This window comes from Antennarius striatus, chromosome 4 (genome assembly GCF_040054535.1).
Source record: "Antennarius striatus isolate MH-2024 chromosome 4, ASM4005453v1, whole genome shotgun sequence".
Lineage (NCBI taxonomy): Eukaryota > Metazoa > Chordata > Actinopteri > Lophiiformes > Antennariidae > Antennarius > Antennarius striatus.
This window is the reverse complement of record NC_090779.1, coordinates 46,569-67,500: the sequence shown is the minus strand read 5'-3', so window position 1 is coordinate 67,500 and position 20,932 is coordinate 46,569. Positions and strand designations below refer to the sequence as shown.

The 20,932-nt window shown below is 46.2% G+C and overlaps 1 protein-coding gene across 2 annotated transcripts in view; it reads left to right on the top strand.

The window, feature by feature from the left end:
- lrp5 (low density lipoprotein receptor-related protein 5) overlaps nucleotides 1-10,419 on the top strand; it is an 85,953-nt gene extending 75,534 nt beyond the window's left edge. The window contains exons 25-29 of one of the 2 annotated variants that reach the window (XM_068312719.1): nucleotides 4,286-4,396; nucleotides 4,481-4,720; nucleotides 4,790-4,932; nucleotides 7,786-7,883; nucleotides 9,494-10,419. In XM_068312719.1, the coding sequence (XP_068168820.1) occupies nucleotides 4,286-4,396; nucleotides 4,481-4,720; nucleotides 4,790-4,932; nucleotides 7,786-7,883; nucleotides 9,494-9,815 (914 nt within the window). In that variant the 3' untranslated portion in view covers nucleotides 9,816-10,419. Of the gene's footprint in view, nucleotides 1-3,905; nucleotides 4,397-4,480; nucleotides 4,721-4,789; nucleotides 4,933-7,785; nucleotides 7,884-9,493 lie in introns of those variants that run through there. The other variant, XR_011035160.1, reaches the window with a different exon arrangement.
- The last annotated feature ends 10,513 nt before the right edge of the window (nucleotides 10,420-20,932 follow it).

Below are 20,932 nucleotides of genomic sequence, written 5' to 3'. Positions count from 1 at the left end.
TACTTCTATATGTGGCATGTATCCGAGTTGTGCTTGAAGTCTGATGTGTAGAGGGTGAAGAGAATGGGGGATAGAACGGTCCCCTGTGGCGCCCCCGTGCTGCTGGTCACCATAGAAGACAAACAGTCCCCCATACGGACGTACTGGGGTCTGTCCGTTAGGTAGTCCATAATCCAGCTCACGAGGTAGGGGTCCACAGCCATGGAGGTCAGTTTATCCTGCAGGAGCTGGGGCTGGATGGTGTTGAAGGCACTCGAAAAGTCGAAGAAGAGCACGCTGACGGCACAGCCCCTGGCGTCCAGGTAGGAGAGTATGCGGTGGAGGAGGTACAAGACAGCATCGTCAACCCCAACCTTGGCCTGATAGGCAAACTGGAGAGGGTCCATAGCACCCTGCACCTGTGGACGCATGAGCTCCAGGACCAGTCGCTCTAGGGTCTTCATTACGTGGGAGGTAAGAGCGACCGGTCGGTGGTCGTTGAGCTCAGTAGGGCGTCCTTTCTTGGGTACAGGGACAATGCAGGAGGTCTTCCTCAGTGACGGGACCCTCCCCAGCCGCAGACTGAGGTTGAACAATTGTTGCAGGGGGTCCCCTAGTTCCGAAGCACAGGCTCGGAGGAGTCTTGGGGAGACCTTATCTGGTCCAGCCGCCTTGTAGGGACGGAGCCTCCTCAGCGTTGTTGTCACCAGGTCTGCAGTGATGACGGTCTCGGTCGTGGTGGGAGCAGGAGGTTGTGGCGAGGTTGGAAGTCCAGTGGTTGAGGTGGGGCCGTTGAGCTTCGCAGTTCTTGGAATGGGCTCGGGAGAAGTGGCAGGGGTGGAAGGAGAGGAAGCACAGGAGGAGGGAGCATCAGTGGAGCGGTCTGTAGGGCCAGGAGAGGCCTGTAGGCCAGGAGAGGTCTGTAGGCCAGGAGAGGCCTGGGACGAGGGGCCGGGAGTGGTGGGGGAGCTGAACCGATTGAAAAAGCTGTTAAGTTCATTCGCTCGTTCAATATTCCCCTCCACAGTGCTGCGCCCTTTCCCGTGTCCGGTGATGGTTCTCATCCCATTCCAGACCTCCCGCACTTGGTTGCGCCCCAGCTGCTTCTCCAGCTTCCTCCTGTACGCCTCCTTGGCCTCCCTCAGGCAGAGTCTCACTTCCTTCTGGGCCTTCCTCATCTCCTCCTCGTTCTTGCTCCTGAACGCCCGCTTCTTCCTGTTCAGGACAGCCTTGACTTCCTTGGTTACCCATGGTTTGTTGTTGGGGTAACACCTGATTGTCCTGACAGGGGCCACGGTGTCCACACAGAAGTTCATGTAGTCTGTAAAACACTGAGCTGCCCCCTCAATGTCTTCCCCATGTGAGCCCACAATAACATCCCAGTCGGTGGTCTGGAAGCAGTTCCTCAGCATCTCCTCTGCTTCCGGGGACCACCTCCTGACCTGTCGTGTTGTTGCTGGCAGCCGTTTCACCAGCGGGATGTAGGTGGGCTGTAGGTGCACTAGGTTATGGTCTGATTTACCTAGTGGAGGGAGGGGGTGGCGGTGTATGCCTCCTTAGCATTAGTGTAGAACAGATCGATGGTTCTGTTCTTCCGTGTGGGACAGTCTACACACTGGACCATTGTGGGGAGAGATGAGTCCAAGGTGACGTGATTAAAGTCACCGGTGATGATGACGAGCGCCTCCGGGTGCCGGGTCCGAAGAGCAGAGGTGGTCCCACAGATGGTCTTTCGTGCCGTCTCAGGGTCCGCCCGTGGAGGGATGTAGACAGCGAGGACAATGACGTGTGAGAATTCACGCGCCAGGTAGTAGGGTCTGATGCTAACAGCTGTTAGCTCCAGATCGCGGTTACACAGTGTTGATTTCACCGTCACATGTCCCGGAAGGCACCATCTATCGTTGGTGTAGATGATTAATCCACCTCCTTTCTTCTTACCGGCGGTGTTCGTGTCCCGGTCCGCTCGGACGGAGGAGAAGCCGGTTAGTCGGACGTTAGCGTCTGGCACGTCGCCAGTTATCCACGTCTCTGAGAACACCAACAAGCTGGTCTCCCGGTAGCGCTGTTCAGTCCTGCACAGCGCCGTCAGTTCGTCCAACTTGTTGGGTAGAGAGTTCACGTTCCCCATGATGACGGAGGGGACGGAGGGCTTGACTCTCCACCGGTTAGTGGCTCTAGCCGTTAGTCTAGTCCTTTCAACTCGACCCGCTCGGCATCCGCGATATCTCCGTCGGAGCTCAGCGGGGATGAGATCGCGTGTTGCTGGGTCTCCTTTGACCCTCATAGACATCAACTCCTCCCTGGAGTACACTAGCATATTACTATACATTATCTAATTTTACATGCTTGTATTTTTTACAAGCATGTAAAAACCATTTTAAACCATTTTAAATGCTTGTAGGTTCAACTTCCCTGAGAATCCTAAACTAATATTTTGTTGCATAACCACGGTTTCTGTTAACTCCTTCACATCTGTGGTTCATGAAGTCGACCAACTTCCTGCGCCGGTCAGCAGGAACTCCAGACCAGGACAATTGTTCTAGGCTCCACAATTCCTAAGAGTTTCTTGGTTTGGCCTCATTAACAGAACTTTTCATGTCAGCCCACAAGTTTTCTCTGGGGTTCAGGTCCAGGGATCGTGCTGCTCACTCCATTAGTTGGATGCTGTTTGTCTGGAACCGTGATTTTGCTCACTTGTGGGTGTGTTTGGGCTCATCGTCTTGTTGAAACACACATTTCAAGGACATCTCCTCTTCAGCAGACAGCAACATGACTGCTTCCAGTGTTCTGATGGACTCACACTGATCCAGGATCCCTGGTGTGTGACAAATAGGACCAGTACAATAGTATGAGAAACACCCCATATCATGATGCTTGCACCACCATGTTTCACTGTCTTGACTTTGTCCTGTGGCTTAAATTCAGTGCAGGTGGTCTGACAGACTGTTTGTGGCCCTCAGACCCAAAGACAACAATCTGACTCCCATCAGTCCACAAACTGTTGAGCCATTTCTTCCTAGTCTTTGGTGAACTGTAACCTCTTCAGCACGTGTCTTTTTTTTTAACAATGGGACTTTGCGAAGGCTTCTTGTTGGTAGTTTGGCTTCACACAGACGTCGTCTGATGCTAACAGGACTCAGACCACCTTAGATCTTCTCTGATCCTCCTGGAGATGATCATCAGTTGAGCTTTTGTCATTTTGGTTATTATCGAATCCATTTGAGTAGTTTTTCTTCCTCAACTTTCTGGATTTGGCTGCCATTTAAAGTGTTTGACATCATTTTAGTTGAACACCTATCATTCTATCATTTTTTATACTTCTTTATGGGTTTTCCCCTCTTTTAAAGAACTCTCCTCTTCTGAACAATCCCTTGAACGACCCATTTTACTCTGTTTTTCCAGGACAAACACACAGCCAGCATCTACAGCACCAGTTACCTTAACTAAGGGCCACCTGTTTAACACCTATTTTCTTCACATAATCAGTGACGGCACTAATTGGACTCACCACTGCTATTTTTTGAACATTATGTTTGCTGACTTTCTGTAAAATGTTATCATATTCAATTAGTTGTTCCACTTTTCTTGCTGTGAAATAGAATGTGAAGTGTCCCCAATGCATTTGTGTGCATTAAAGTAAAAATTATTTGAAGAATTTTGAGGTTTGTTCACATTTTTAGACACACTGCTATTATTATGAGCATAACGGTATACACAGTGCTCATTCCTGGCCGTCGTCATCAGTGACATTCATGTTGTTTAACCTACACAATCAAATGTCCCCAGATCTGGTAGGAGCAGCTGATCGCTTTGGTCTAATCCAGTACGGAAGACTTGATGTGGTTATTTTCTCTCAAATCAAAGCATTTGTTATGCATCTCATTATTCATTATTCAGACAGTTGTAGCACATTTCTGGTGTTTTAGGAACAATCCAAACTGAACAGCCCCAGGTGCAAATCAACACAGATGAAAGTGTGTGCAGGTGTCCAGTGTAAAGCTAACAATCCACCACCAGCTGGGCCAGAGGAAACGATCGGAGACAGAAACGTCTGAGTAGAGTTGGATGTCCCTGTGGGGGTCAGGGTGGGACAAACAGGTGGGGAGGGAGAGATATGGAGGGAAAGGTAAACTTACACCCTGTTTGCAAAGTAAGTACAGTAAGATATCTCTTCTGAGCTTGTGAGAGGGCAATAAATTTGCCCCTGAAAACATCATTTGTGTTCTCTAAATGTAACCCCACACGTTAACTTGTGCTGACTAATGATTGTGATCAGCAGGACACTGAACACTCTGCTCTCCCCCAGCCATATGCCATCCTAACGAGTTCCGCTGTGGGGACAACCAGTGCATCACCAGGAAGCAGCAGTGTGACAACTACTCCGACTGCCCCGATGGGGCAGACGAGCTGGCCTGTGGTAACACCTGCACACCTGTCTGTTCTCGATCAGTTCTTCTTCCTGTCCAGCTCGTCCCTCATCTGTCTCTCCTCTGTCCTTCAGAGTTTGTGTCCCCCCCGTCCAGTGGCGTCCCCAACCCTGGCCCCAGCACCGTGGGTCCCGTCATCGCTATCATCCTGCTGGTCCTGGTGATTGGGGGGGCCTACTTTGTGTGCCAGCGTGGTGTGTGTCAGCGCTACAAGGGTCCCAGCGGGACCTTTCCTCACGAGTACATCAGTGGAACCCCCCACGTCCCCCTCAACTTCATCAGCCCCAACAGCTCCCAGCATGGGACCTTCCAAGGTGAGACAGATGAGACAGACAGGTGTGTGTGCTCCAGGAGAGGCTGTGGTTCACCCTGTGGCCCCGCAGGGATCTCCTGTGGGAAGTCCATGATGGCCTCCGTCAGCCTGATGGGCAGCAGCAGCAGCGGAGCGCCGCTCTACGACCGCACCCACCTGACCGGGGCCTCCTCCAGCAGCGCCTCCTCCAGCAAGGGGGTGTTCTACCCCCAGGTACCCAGGTCACACACACACACACACACACACACACACACACACACACGGTGAGTGTTTTATTCCAGGAAGGACCAAAATAAAAACGCAGTACAACACAGAATGGTGCTCCAGCCAATTTGTTAATTCTTTAATTGATTCTCAGCTCATCAATACAGATCAGTCGGGAAACAGCCATCAAACTCATCTCTCATGACCCCTTGATACCCGCTGGTCCCCATTCTTGTGTACGTATGTAGGTGTGCGTGTCTTTTTTTGGGGAAACAGGAAACATTGGATTTCCAGGCGAACATCCAAATCTTCGTCACCACCCTAAAGTCACCGTGACCCCCTTCCTGTCGGTCCTGTTTTGTACAATTGGGTTCACCTCTGACAAACATGGAGTGTGACCTAACCATACATTATTTCGCTTACACACACACACACACACACACACACAAGTTTCAAGTTTATTTTTATATAGCCCAGATTCACAAACAATGTCTCAAAGGGCTTTACAATCTGCACATGGACGATATCCCTCTGACCTTTGTGCACTGCAAGCAGTACGACCCTTGCATCGGATAAGGAACAACTCCCCCCAAAACCCTTTTAACAGGGGAAAAAATGGATGGGAGAAACCTCAGGAAGACTAGAGGAGGGACCCCTCTTCCAGGAGTGGACAGACGAAGCAATAGATATGACATGTACAGATTAATAACACAGTAATAATAACAGTAACAATAATAAATGTATGACAAAGACACGCTGATCCATCCAGTAGAGCGAGTCATCACCAGCCGATGAAGCACACAGAGGTCACCGATTGCCAAGGATCCACCACTCTGAGGACAGACCAAACAGTGTCTAAGTCATTGAGCTCAAAAAAGTTATAGTTTAAGGTTACTCTGGCAAAACCCCAAAACCACAGCAGAACCAAATGAGGCAGAACCAGCACTCCCCTAATGGATTGTGAAAACAGGACCATTGTACAGCTTGTGCTATCGCCAGCCACGGAAGCAGACAGAGGTAGCCGATTGCCGATGATCCACCACATGAAGGCCTGAGAGAGAGAACAGGAGAAGAAGGGAGAGAGACAGAGAGAGCAGGGCGAGAGTGGTGCTAGAGGGACCAGAATAGCAGAGGATTAATGGGAGGCAGGGGCCTAACTAAGAAATCCTACGGCTCGTCGGCAGGACTAGGCTAAACCTAAACATTGAGACCCCCCACCCCGATATTACTTATATGTTAGGTAGAACAGATATGTTTTGAGTCTAGATTTAAAGACATCTACGATTCAGACTGTCTAATAGCTATAGGGAGATTATTCCACAAGAAAGGGGCACGATAGGAGAAGGCCCTCTGGCCAGCTGACTTCTTTTTAACTCTAGGAACACACAAGAGACCTGTATTCTGAGAGCGGAGAGCCCTAGTCGGCGTGTAAGGTTTAACAAGATCAGACAGATAGGTTGGAGCAAGCCCATTAATGCTTTTGTATGTTAATAAAAGTACCTTAAAATTGGATCTAACATGAATCGGGAGCCGATGTAATCCAGCTAATACTGGGGTGATATGGTCAAATTTTCTAGTTTTAGTTAATATTCTTGCTGCTGTGTTCTGAACCATCTGAAGGCCCCTAGTTCTAGACCGAGGCAACCCTGATAACAGAACATTACAATAGTCAAGTCTAGAGGACACAAAGGCATGAATCAAAATTTCTGCATCAGCCATGGCTAGAGAGGACCTAATTTTGGAAATATTATGTAGATGAAAGAAGGCGATCTTTGTCACCTCTTTAATATGCTTGTCAAAGGCAAGAGTTGAATCTAACGTTACTCCAAGGTCCTTGACTGTTGAACTATGGGTTATAAGACAGTTATCTACAGATATTGTTAGGTGTTGAAATTGGTTTCTATGTCGGGCAGGGCCAATGATTAACATCTCAGTTTTGTCTGGGTTTAGGAGCAAGAAATTACTGGACATTCAACTATTCACGGCAGAAAGACAGGCCTCTAGTTTAATTAATTCAGATCGATCATCTGCTTTTATGGGCATGTAAAGTTGTGTGTCATCCGCATAACAGTGGAAACTTATTCCAAAGCTGCGTATAATTTGACCAAAAGGTGCAACATACAGGGAGAATAACAGAGGACCAAGTACAGACCCCTGAGGTACGCCATATTTGACGTCGGAGAAGGCAGAAGTTTTATTATTGTAGGAGACACATTGTGTCCTATCAGATAGATAAGATTTTAACCAAGCCAGAGCTAACTCACAGACACCAAACTGTCTCTCCAGTCGGTCAAGGAGTATACAGTGATCTATAGTATCAAACGCTGCACTAAGATCCAAAAGAAGGAGAACAGAAGTGGCATCAGAGTCCAGATTTAATAGGAGATCATTCACAACTTTGGTAAGTGCTGTTTCAGTGGAATGGCCAGCCCGAAAAGCTGATTGGAATGGTTCGAAAAGACCGCTTAATGATAAATAATCTAAGAGCTGTTGAGATACTACCCTTTCTAGTACTTTAGATAAGAATGGAAGGTTAGAAACTGGTCTATAATTATTTAAAGACTCTTGGTCGAGATGTGGCTTTTTAAGCAGAGGTTTAACTACGGCCGCTTTAAAGCTAATTGGAACAACACCAGTTGCAAGAGAAAGATTAACTACATTTAACATAGTAGGGCCCAGCAATGGCCATAATTCTTTAACAAGTTTAGCAGGGAGAGGGTCTAAGAGGCATGCAGTAGGTTTAGAGATTGAGACCAACTTCGATAATTCTCAAATTGTGTTAAAGAGAGAGAGACACACACATACACACTCACACACACACTCCTTACAGTGCAGTAACACACAGATATCTTCTGACTGTAGATCCTGAATCCTCCTCCGTCCCCGGCTACTGACCGCTCTCTGTACAACACCGAGGCCTTCTACTCGTCCAACAGTCCGTCCACCACCAGATCGTACAGGTAACCAGATAAACAGGTAACCAGATAAACAGGTAACCAGATGGTACAGGTAACCAGATAAACAGGTAACCAGATAAACAGGTAACCAGATGGTACAGGTAACCAGATAAACAGGTAACCAGATAAACAGGTAACCCGATAAACATGTAACCAGATGGTACAGGTAACCAGATAAACAGGTAACCAGATCGTACAGGTAACCAGATCGTACAGGTAACCAGATGGTACAGGTAACCAGATAAACAGGTAACCAGATAAACAGGTAACCAGATGGTACAGGTAAACAGATAAACAGGTAACCAGATGGTACAGGTAACCAGATAAATAGGTAACCAGATAAACAGGTAACCAGATGGTACAGGTAACCAGATAAACAGGTAACCAGATGGTACAGGTAACCAGATCGTACAGGTAACCAGATAAACAGGTAACCAGATGGTACAGGTAACCAGATAAACAGGTAACCAGATGGTACAGGTGACCAGATAAACAGGTAACCAGATGGTACAGGTAACCAGATAAACAGGTAACCAGATGGTACAGGTAACCAGATAAACAGGTAACCAGATGGTACAGGTGACCAGAAGGTACAGGTAACCAGATGGTACAGGTAACCAGATGGTACAGGTAACCAGATAAACAGGTAACCAGATGGTACAGGTGACCAGATAAACAGGTAACCAGATGGTACAGGTAACCAGAAGGTACAGGTAACCAGATGGTACAGGTCACCAGATGGTACAGGTAACCAGATAAACAGGTAACCAGATAAACAGGTAACCAGATGGTACAGTAACCAGATAAACAGGTAACCAGATGGTACAGGTAACCAGATAAACAGGTAACCAGATGGTACAGGTAACCAGATAAACAGGTAACCATATGGTGCAGGTAACCAGATAAACAGGTGACCAGACGGTACAGGTAACCAGATGGTACAGGTAACCAGATGGTACAGGTAACCAGATAAACAGGTAACCAGATGGTATAGTAACCAGATAAACAGGTAACCAGATGGTACAGGTAACCAGATAAACAGGTAACCAGATAAACAGGTAACCAGATGGTACAGGTAGCTGTGTAGGTACAGTGTAGCTGCAATTCAACTCATTCAAAGCACATCAAATGTGTAGAAACAAACAGGAAAAGGAAGTAAAAAGTGTTTTTGTTAACACACAATGGAGCCAGATGGTCGCTCCAGTACACAGAGACGGGGTTGAACACCTGTGTGGGTCCAGCTCCGCCTTTCCTTCAGGTACAGCAGTACTCTGTTGTGACTCCAGAGAAATGAGACATTCCAGTCTGGTTGGAGACGTTTGGGTCTGCATCACTATCAGCAACACACCCCAGTTGTGTCCGTATTGACAAGCCAGGCTCCTGAATGCCTGACAGGACAGCTGGACCAGAGCTTTGTGCTGCGTTGCCGTGGCAACCAGCCATGATATACTGCAGGGATAACATCCTGCAGAGAAGCAGCTGGTCCAAAGCTGAGTGAGGTGATGCTGGGCTTTGTTGGTACCACAGTGGAATGCAGCTCGTTGATTGGCTGTTGAGGAGTGAGTGACAATGTACCTGAAGCCTGTTCTAACGTAACTGTCTCCTCCCCTCAGACCCTACCACCCAGTGAGCGGCGCTGCCCCGCCTACGACTCCCTGCAGCACCGATGTCTGTGACAGTGACTACACCCCCCACCACCCCCCACCGGGGCAGATGTCATCAGGGGCGCGCTGGAAGGTTGCCCACGGCGGCCATGGCAAACACAACAAATACTACATGGATCTTAACTCAGACTCGGACCCATACCCTCCACCCCCCACCCCACGGTCCCAGTACCTGTCGGCAGAGGAGAGCTGCCCCCCATCCCCTTCCACTGAACGCTCCTACTTCCACCTTTGCCCTCCTCCTCCCTCACCGTGCACCGACTCCTCGTGACCCGCCGACAGCCCCAGAGCCCTGTGAGGAAGGACGGAGTGAAGTGAGCCTGCCCCATGTAATTAACCCCCCCGCTGCTTCCTCTCAGCGGCGTGGGCCCAACTGCCTCCACTCAGGCCCTGCTGCCCCTACGATTCATCATTCCAGCCATCCAGGAGATGGGGTGACCGTCTTGGTGTTCCACACATCTTTCTACATTTACTCACACTTGGTGAGTTCACGGATGGAGGCTCTTTGTGTTGCTGCAGGACACAAAGAGAGAAGAAAACAGTCTGAGGCTCTTTTCAGTTTCATTCCATCAAAAAACTTCCTTTACTGGGTCTCTTCTTCTAAAGACAGATATCTGTCCAATCAGGAGCCTGAATCCTCACCTCACGCAGCTCGTCCATATTCTTAATCACGGCATCCAGACCAGTGACAGGACTGTATATAGTGTTAAAATAATATGAACAAATAAATCAGAGGACACTATTTTACTATTTTATTCGCGTTTTCTTCATGGCTTCAGACATCAGACGACAGACAGTTGAGTGGATACAGACCAGAATGTTGGTGGAGTGAAGTGAATTTGATTGCCTGATGTAATAAATTAGACAAATTTGCAGATGAAGACTGAATGAATTTGTAGAAGTATGAATGAATGAATGGATGCAATAGGGCCAAGATTACGGTGTGAAATGTTTCCTACATTCTTCGTAGTTTTGATGTGCCACAACTTTCCTTTTTTGACAAGAAGACAAATCTGCCAACAGTCCCTTCTGTTACCCCAAGAAGTTTCCACAGGACAGCAACACACCAGATCCTCTGTAAAGCTACTCCACCATAGTAAAAGTTTGTGTTTGTTGACTGGAGCCTCCTCCATCCCATTTACTCGTTCCTTATTGTCCATTTGCCAAAAGTATGTTTGCTGCTATTGTGTACCATATAAGAACTTAAACTTTCAAAGAATTAAACAAAAGCCTCACGTTGCCATTCTCATACTGATAATAGATCATGAAGCTATTTTACAGTAAATAACAAATTATTAGCTACTTTTGTTACACATATTCTCTATATGTAAGTTTCTATGTCTGTTGCTATGTTTTGTTTGAAGGAATATTTTTGAAAATAGAAAGATGAAAGTTTAAATAATTGCTGCTGATCAGTTTTGTTCAGACCTTTCCAGAAATCAACTGAAAGTCTTAGTCTTCAGGTGAATCTTGGTGTCCACGAATTGTTTCTAGAGTCTGTTTAAACCGGCTATTGTTATCCAGTCTAGGGGATCCAAACATACGTGGACAACTGTCTGTCAGCTCACATGTGGAGTGAACATGTCTTTCCGCATGACCACTAAGTGATAATGTCTATATGATGATGAACACAAACATCACTTAGCCAACACTCAATGTTTTGAACATAAAGAATAACAGAATGTCCCAAACAAGCAGCATTTATTTAAGTTTATGTTATGTTCCGTCATAAAAAACAAACCCACATGGGTTTGTGTGTTTTTCATGGAGTGGAAACAGTTCAAACAGATGTTGGTAAGACTGTTTACACATAGCAAGAAAAAACTTCATGTTGAATTTCACGTTTTTACAATTACTTCCTCCTCTATCCACTTTGCAAAGTCTCTTTAGACCCAACACTTCTTATAATTGTTTGAATTTTAAAGTAGTGTGTGGATACTATTAATATTATAGTAAATGCAAAAATTGTATAGTAATGTTCAGAAAAAACTATCCTGGATTATTCCTTTATGTCCACTCCAGCTGTCCTTTACATGTACTTGCTGTTGCACATGTGAGCTGATCAATACTTTAATGTGAATTCAAACTCCAGACAGACCACTGCTGGCAGAGACCTCTTCTGAATGTGTTCTCACCAGCGTGGTGTGTCAACCCTTGTCATCAGAGCTGTCCATCTGTGATGGATCAGTTTGAAGCATGCTGAAGCCTGACGTGCAGTTGTTCAACTCCTATCTGTGAAATGAGCTAGGAAATTTGAATTTGTGCGCATTTCTAATATACTGCAGAAACTTTTTCAGAGTTGGCATTTGAACTTTTCTGTGATCCAGAAGATCATTGACATTGCTCTTCTTTCACATTGCAGGACACAGTACTAAGCTCTTCTGACCCAGTGAACCAGCGTAGGGCTTCACTGGAGCAGATGGGTCTGTTGGTGTAGATGTGTGTCCTGGTGTGAGCTAAATGTACTGGTGCAGATGTGTGGCTAGACGTACCCATGAAGACATGTATTCATGTTGAACTTCTCTTTATGATGTTTTTCTTAAGAACGTATGGAAAAGTAAATTTTGTTGATTCCTTTTCAAAGTCATACTTTAGTTTCAGTGTTTTATATACTGGAATCCAAGTGTCAACATCAGACCTTCGAAAGCAGAGGAGTGGTCCGTGATTGGACTCAAGATGGCAAAATCAAGCTCATAGGTCAGCCTTGTAAAATCGATTTTTAATGAGCACCAAGAAACTTTGCACTATGAGCAGGCGAAAACTGCCTTATAGTGTGGAGACTAATTATACATCAGGTTACACTGTGACGCTCAAATGCTCAACTATAACAACAAGAAAACAATGACACCAAGACTAGAGGAAGATTCCAACGTAGAACAATGAGTGATTTAGAAGAAGGCAGACTTTTTTATTTCACCTGTACTGTTGAGCCAGAGTGGTCAAGATTAACTTTAGTATACTCTGACAAGTTTGTCTTCTAAAACATGTTTTGACACCTTATAGCTTCCTTTATGCTTGCCTCGTACTCAGTGTCACAATCCAGTGACAACCGCTGGTGCTATTTTATATATATATATATATATATATATATATATATATATATATATATATATATATATATATATATATATATATATATATATATATATATATATATAAACATATATATATATAAACATATATATATATATAAACATATCTATACATTTGCGTTATATGTATAAAACAGATGAGGCCAAATGGGGGAAACGGGATGATTCCATCCAATCCCTGGAGGACTGAGCAAAGGTGAGGAGAGGCACCTGCAGGATGGATAAATCCATCTCCAAGGAGATACCAGTCAACAGCATGTTCTGAGTATGAACTCTGAGCAAGGTTGTAGACCCTGCCTCGAACCACTGTGTACAGTACAGTACAAGTCTTTAAAGAGACTGTTTAACTCAAATTCAAACACATTACAGGCTGAATGAAAGGATGGAAGCATCCTCATTGGCTGAAGTACACTCTTATCTAGTCTTTTCACTATGGTAAATCCACACTCTTCTGCTCAGTAATTCAAAAGTAAGCACCACAGGGTATGCTGCAGGTTGAGTTTTTTCAAACGTCTTGGTACTTTGAGCTTCAGTTGGAAGATGACAGACATCTACATCCAGGGACAGGAGACAGGAATCATATACGACTTCAAAGTGAACGGTCTCTTTAGGACCTTGGATTTGTTGTCACACCTTAAAATACTTTTTTGTAATTTACATGTGACATTTTGTATTAAAACATTTTTTACATAATAAATCTATTTTAATGAATGTTGTGTCTGTGTTAGTGAATGTTGAATGATCCTGTCAAAAGGAGTTAATGATCCATCCATCTTCCACCGCTTATCCGTAGTCGGGTCGCGGGGGCAGCAGCTTCAACAGGGAGCCCCAAACTTCCCTTTCACTGGCCACATCCACCAGCTCTGACTGGGGGATCCCAAGGCATTCCCAGCCCAGTGTTGAGATATAATCCCTCCACCTGGTCCTGGGTCTGCCCCGAGGTCTCCTCCCAGCAGGACATGCCAGAAACACCTCCCTAGGGAGGCGTCCCGGAGGCATCCGCACCAGATGCCCAAACCACCTCAACTGACTCCTTTCCACGTGAAGGAGCAGCGACTCTACTCTGAGCCCCTCGTGAACAGCAGTGTTTCTACCTTATCTCTAAGGGAGACACCAGCTATCAGCCTGAGAAAGACCATTTCAGCCGCTTGTATCCGCGATCTCGTTCTTCCGGTCATGACCCATCGCTCATGACCATAGGTGAGGGTAGGAACGAAGATTGAACGGTAGATGGAGAGCTTTGCCTCTCGCCTTAGCTCCCTCTTTGTGACAACAGTGCGGTAAAGCGACTGCAATACCGCTCCTGCTGCCCCAATTCTCCGTCCAATCTCACGCTCCATTGTTCCCTCACTCATGAACAGGACCCCAAGATACTTAAACTCCTTCACTTGTGGAAGGACCTCATTCCCCACTCGGAGAAGGCAGTCCACCGGTTTCCTGCTGAGGACCATGCCCTCAGATTTGGAGGTGCTGATCCTCATCCCCGCCGCTTTACACTGCGCTGCAGGTCACAGGCCCGAACGCAGCTCTCACTGTGGGCGTACAGGGATTGGGTGGCCCTCAGGAGAGACCCCCTCACCACATACTCCCGCAGTACCTCCCATTTATCCATGGGGATCCTATTGTACGCCTTCTCCAAGTCCACAAAACACATGTAGACTGGATGAGCATACTCTCAAGCCCTTGCTCTACAACCAGGACGGAACCCACATTGTTCCTCTTCAATCTGAGGTTTGACAATCGGCCAGACCCTCCTTTCCAGCTCCCTTCTAGGGAGGCTGAGGAGTGTGATGTCCCTGTAGATGGCAGGTCATTGACCTCAAACCCAGGGTGTTTCTGGTACAAGGTATACTTAGGAGCATCCTTGTGTTACATAATGGTGTTAGTTATAGACAATCTGTAACTACCACAGAGGTCCAACAACATAAAACTTCTCAGGTTTAGATCAGGGAGGCCATTCCTCCCAGTCACGCCCTTCCACGTATCTCCATCAATTGCTGATGTGTACATTGAAGTCTCTGGAGAACAACGGAGTCCCCTACAGGGATCCCATCAAGGACTGCATTGAGAGACTCCAAGAAAGCCAAATACTCTGAGCTGTCCCCCCCACCCCCCATTACTATTATGTCTCTGTATCCAAAAGCTGTTGAGTCAATCCACTGGATGTTAAGAAAGTTTTTAAAGACGTTTCGTCTCTCATCCAAGAGACTTCTTCAGTTCAGAGGGTGGCTGATCATGTCCCAGCTTATTACCCCTGTGGGGTGTGGTCAGTGCGATTCACGTTCCAACGACCATCGTTAAACCCGTCTGGCTCTTCAACGATTGTTGGTGGGGGTGTCAAAGGGGGTTGCTGAGATGTGAGTTTCACCTTTGTATGCTAATGAGGGTCATTAGCATGAGAGACATCACCTGGGTCAATCTGCTGAGGCAACCTTTTTGGGAGTTTCGAAAGGACATGATTATAAATGGGAGAAAGGTGATGTCACAGACCACCCCTACCCCCCTGTTCAGAGATGGCTTCTCCACTTTGACATGGATGGCCTCTTTCACTTCTCTCTCAAACCATTTATCTTCCCTGTCCAAGATCTGAACATCGGTGTCCTGAAATGAGTGTCCCTCTTCCTTGAGGGGGGGCAGACTATCGAGTCCTGTCCTGATGTGTTGGCTCTTCTGTATTGAGCCATGTTCCTGTGTAGTGGTTGTTTGGTTTCCCCTATGTAGACATCTGAGCATTCCTCGCTGCATTAAACTGCATACACCAGATTGCTCTTCTAACTGTGTGGTGGGGGGTCTTTTGGGTGGACCAGTCTTTGTTGGAGGGTGTTTCCCGGCTTAAAACACACAGGGACCTTGTGTTTGTTAAAGATCCCCCTCAGCTTTTCAGACACTCCAGACACATACGGGACCACTATACCATTGTTTGCTCTCTTCCGTCCTCACGGGGTTGTTCTCCTTTTTGGATCTTGTGTGAGCTTTCACAAAGGTCCAGTCAGGATATCCACAGGTTTTCAGTGCCCCTTTTGGGTGTTGGTGTTCTTTCAGCTGGTCCTGTGCACTGGTTGGTAGCTTATCAGCCCTGTCTTGCAGGGACCTGATGATGCCCAGCTTGTGCTCCAGAGGGTGGTGAGTCTCAAAAAGCAGGTACTGGTCCGTGTGTGTTGGTTTTCCTATATACCCCAACATACAGACTTCTGTCATCTTTTATGCCAACCTCGCAATCCACAAAGGGCAAACTGTTGTCCTTTACATCCTCTCTGGTGAACTTGATGTGTTCAGTGAAAGGCTGCACCTCATGGATTTTGATCTTAACCCATGTGTTGTCCATTGGTCAGTGTTCCATTGAACGAGGTAAGGGCCTTGTGTTCCACCTCTTCCATGTACAAATTGGCCACGATAAGAGATATCGGTGAGCCCATGGCACATCCATGATTCTGCCTATAGAAGTTCCCTCTGAACTTGAAGTAGGTGGTGTAGAGGCAGAGGTCCAAAAGTTGGCAGATCTGGTCGGGGTTGAGGTATGTCCTGTTGTTGAGGGTGTTGTCCTGTGAAAGCCGTTGTCTTACTGCTTCCACCGCCTCCGTTGTGGGGACACATTTGAACAGGGATGTGACGTTGTAGGATGCCATGGTCTCATCTGTACCCAATCTCAGTCCTCTCACCTTTTCCACAAAGTCCAAGGAATTCTCTATACGTTAGGGGTTGTTACCCACTAGCGGGGCCAAGATGGTAGCAATATGCTTGGCAATGTTGTATGTGACGGAGTTGATGCTGCTGACAATGGGTCTGAATGGGGTTCCTTCTTTATGAATAAGCTGGGACATGATCGGCCACCCTCAGAACTGAAGAAGTCTCTTGGATGAGAGACGAAACGTCTTCAAGAACTTTCTTAAATTCCAATGGGTCGACTCAACAGCTTTTGGATAACCATGACCTGGATGACTGAGAACCTACACAGACATTGTCTGTGTATTTGCTCTTCCTATTATGAATCTGATTCTTTCATAGTAATAGTAAAAGTAATTTATTTAGTAATTTTAGTAAGTGCAGACTTCAATGGACATGTTGGTGCAGGAAACAGGGATGACGAGGAGGTGATGGGCAGGTTTGGTATCCAGGAGAGGAACGCACAAGGACAGATGGTGGTTGACTTTGCAAAAAGGATGGAAATGGCTGTAGTGAATACTTTCTTCAAGAAGAGGCAGGAACATAGGATGACCTATAAGAGTGGAGGTAGGAACACACAGGTAGACTACATCTGGTGTAGACGGTGTAACCCGAAGGAGATCAGTGACTGTAAAGTAGTGGTAGGTGAGAGTGTAGCCAAACAGCATAGGATGGTGGTGTGTAGGATGACTCTGGTGGTGAGGAAGATCAAGAGGACAAAGACAGGTCAGAGGATGATATGGTGGAAGCTGAAATGGAAGAGTGTTGCATGACTTTTAGGAAGGAGTTAAGACAGGCTCTGGGTGGTCAGGAGGTGCTTCCAGATGACTGGACAACTACAGCTAATGTGATCAGGGAGACAGGTAGGAAGTACTTGGTGTGTCATCTGGAAGGAGAGTAGTTAAGGAGACTTGGTGGTGGAATGAGGAGGTACAGGAGTGTATACAGAGAAAGAGGTTAGCTAAGAAGATATGGGACACTGAGAGGACTGAGGAGAGTAGACAGGAGTACAGGGAGATGCAGCGTAAGGTGAAGGTAGAGGTAGCAAAGGCCAAACAAGGGGCTTATGATGACTTGTATGCTAGGTTGGACAGTAAGGAGGGAGAGACTGATCTATACAGGTTGGCAAGACAGAGAGACAGAGATGGGAAGGATGTGCAGCAGGTTAGGGTGATTAAGGATAGGGATGGAAGTCTATTGACAGGTGCCAGCAGTGTGATGGGAAGATGGAAAGAGTACTTTGAAGAGTTGATGAACGTGGAAAATGAGAGAGAACAAATACTAGAAGAGGTGACTGTTGTGGACCAGGAAGGAGCAAAGATCAGTCAGGATGAAGTGAGGAGGGCACTGAAGAGGATGAAGAGTGGAAAAGCAGTTGGCCCTGATGATATACCTGTAGAGGTTTGGAAGTGTCTAGGAGAGGTGGCAGTAGAGTTTCTGACTGGGTTGTTCAACAGGATCTTAGATAGTGAGAAGATGCCTGAGGAATGGAGGAGAAGTGTGCTGGTGCCCATTTTTAAGAACAAGGGAGATGTGCAGAGTTGTGGCAACTACAGAGGAATAAAGCTGATGAGCCATACAATGAAGTTATGGGAAAGAGTAGTGGAAGCTAGACTAAGGGCAGAAGTGAGCATTTGTGAGCAGCAGTATTGTTTCATGCCAAAAAAGAGTACTACAGATGCAGTATTTGCTTTGAGGATGTTGATAGAGAGGTACAGAGAAGGCCAGAGGGAGCTGCATTGTGTTTTTGTAGATCTGGAGAAAGCTGATGACAGGGTGTCCAGAGAGGAACTGTGGTATTGTATGAGGAAGTCTGGAGTGGCAGAGAAGTATGTTAGAGCGGTGCAGGACATGTATGAGGACTGTAAGACCTGAGGTGAGGTGTGCTGTAGGTGTGGCAGAGGAGTTCAAGGTGGAGGTGGGACTGCATCAGGGATCAGCTCTGAGCCCCTTCTTGTTGCTATGGTGATGGACAGGCTGACAGGCCAGGTTAGACAGGAATCTCCATGGACTATGATGTTTGCAGATGACATTGTGATCTGCAGTGAGAGCAGGGAACAGGTGGAGGAGAAGCTAGAGAGGTGGAGGTTTGTCCTGGAAAGGAGAGGAATGAAGGTTAGCCGCAGTAAGACAGAGTACATGTGTGTGAATGAGAGGGACCCAAGTGGAAGAGTGAGGTTACAGGGAGAAGAGATCAAGAAGGTGGAGGATTTGAAGTACTTAGGGTCAATAGTCCAGAGCAATGGAGAGTGTGGAAAAGAGGTGAAGAAGCGTGTCCAGGCAGGATGGAACGGGTGGAGGAAAGTGTCAGGTGTGATGTGTGATAGAAGAGTTTCAGCTAAAATGAAAGGAAAGGTGTACAAAACTGTGGTGAGACCAGTGATGTTGTTTGGTCTAGAGACAGTGTCACTGAAGAAAAGACAGGAGACAGAGCTGGAGGTAGCAGAGATGAAGATGCTGAGGTTCTCTCTGGGAGTGACCAGGAAGGATAGGATCAGGAATGAGTACATCAGAGGGACAGCACATGTTAGAGGTTCTGGAGATAAAGTCAGAGAGGCCAGACTGAGATGGTTTGGACATGTCCAGAGGAGAGATAGTGAACATATTGGTAGAAGGATGCTGAGTTTTGAACTGCCAGACAGGAGGCCTAGAGGAAGACCAAAGAGGAGGTTCATGGATGTAATGAGGGAAGACATGAAGGTAGTTGGTGTGAGAGAAGAGGATTCAAAGGACAGGGTTAGATGGAAGAAATTGATTGGCTGTGGCGACCCCTGAAGGGAAAAGCCGAAAGGAAAAGAATAGATAGATAGATAGATAGATAGATAGATAGATAGATAGATAGATAGATAGATAGATAGATAGATAGATAGATAGATAGATAGATAGATAGATAGATAGATAGATAGATAGATAGATAGATAGATAGATAGATAGATAGATAGATAGATAGATAGATAGATAGATAGATAGATAGATAGATAGACTTTAAATATCCCGAACTGGGAAATTTAGGTGTCACAGTAGCAGCACAATTGTTACAGAAAATATACAGAAAATGTGCATTGAGGAAAAATAAGACAGTTAAATGTAATAATAATAATAATAATAATAATAATATTAACAGAAAAAGATATATTTACAATATTAACACTAATAATAGTAATAACTGTAGTACTAATAACAATACTAACAACAGTACCCAAGCATGGTAGGCCTTTAGTCATAGATAAATAAATAAGTGTGGCACTCTGTGGTCGTACACAGGACCTAGTGAAGCCATACCAAAACATCAGACTGGTGGTGGGACTCTGTCTGATATTTCAGAGCTGTTGTACAGCACGATGGCTTGTGGCAGGAATGACCTCCTGTACCTTTCTGTTCGACAGCGGAGCTGTAGTAGTCTCTTGGAGAACGAGCTCCGCTGTCTGTCCAGTGTGTGGTGGAGAGGGTGAGCGTGGTTATCCATGATGGACAAAAGTTTGTTAAGAGTCCTCCTCTCCACCACGGCCTCCACAGTGTCGAGATTACAGTCAATCACAGAGCCAGCCTTCTTTATTAGTTTATTAAGTCTGTTGGTATCGCTGGCTCTGATGCTGCTCCCGCAACAGACCACAGCAAAGAAAAGTACGCTGGCCATAACAGACTGGTAGAAGATCTCCAACATCTTGCTGCATACGTTGAAGGATCTCAGCTTCCTCAAGAAATAGAGTCTGCTCATCCCCTTCTTGTAGACAGCGTCAACATTAGAGTTCCATTTCAGTCTGTTAGAGATCTTGACACCCAGGCACTTATAGTCCATCACCTCCTCTACAGCCTCTCCTAGGATGTGGATTGGTTGTGGCGTGTTCCCCTTCCTCCTGAAATCGATCACCATCTCTCTGGTCTTGCCAACATTCAGCCTCAGGTGATTGGCTCCAGCCCACTCCACAAAGTCATCCACCACAGCCCTGTACTCCCCCTCCCTCCCCTCACTTATACACCCAACAACTGCAGAGTCATCCGAGAACTTTTGTAGGTGGCATGACTCTGAGTTGTACTGGAAGTCATTTGTGTACAGTGTGAAGAGGAAAGGGGACAGCACAGTCCCCTGAGGGGCTCCTGTATCACTGACCACCGCATCAGACAGAACACTGCCCAGACGGACAAACTGTGGCCTATCTGTCAGGTAGTCACTGATCCAGGAAATGGTGGAGGTGTCGACACCCATCCCCCGTAGCTTCTCACCCAGCAGCCTTGGCTGAATGGTGTTAAAAGCACTGGAGAAATCAAAGAAGGTGATTCTTCTCTTCTTCTCTCATGTCCCTATGCTTCCTTCCTTTTATTCTAGGTTCTTCTGTTTCTTGTTGTTATAATTATGTAACAGCATGTAAATAATGTAACTTATACAGCATCTTTTGGCTGTGCCATTACTTTCTGTCATTTTTATGTGTATTTATTGTATCTCTTGCGAGCAGATGTCACCGGAATTTCCCTTGGGATCATTAAAGTATCTATCTATCTATCTATCTATCTATCTATCTATCTATCTATCTATCTATCTATCTATCTATCTATCTATCTATCTATCTATCTATCTATCTATCTATCTATCTCACAGTGCTTCCCCCACCACCAAGATGCAAATGGGCTCTCT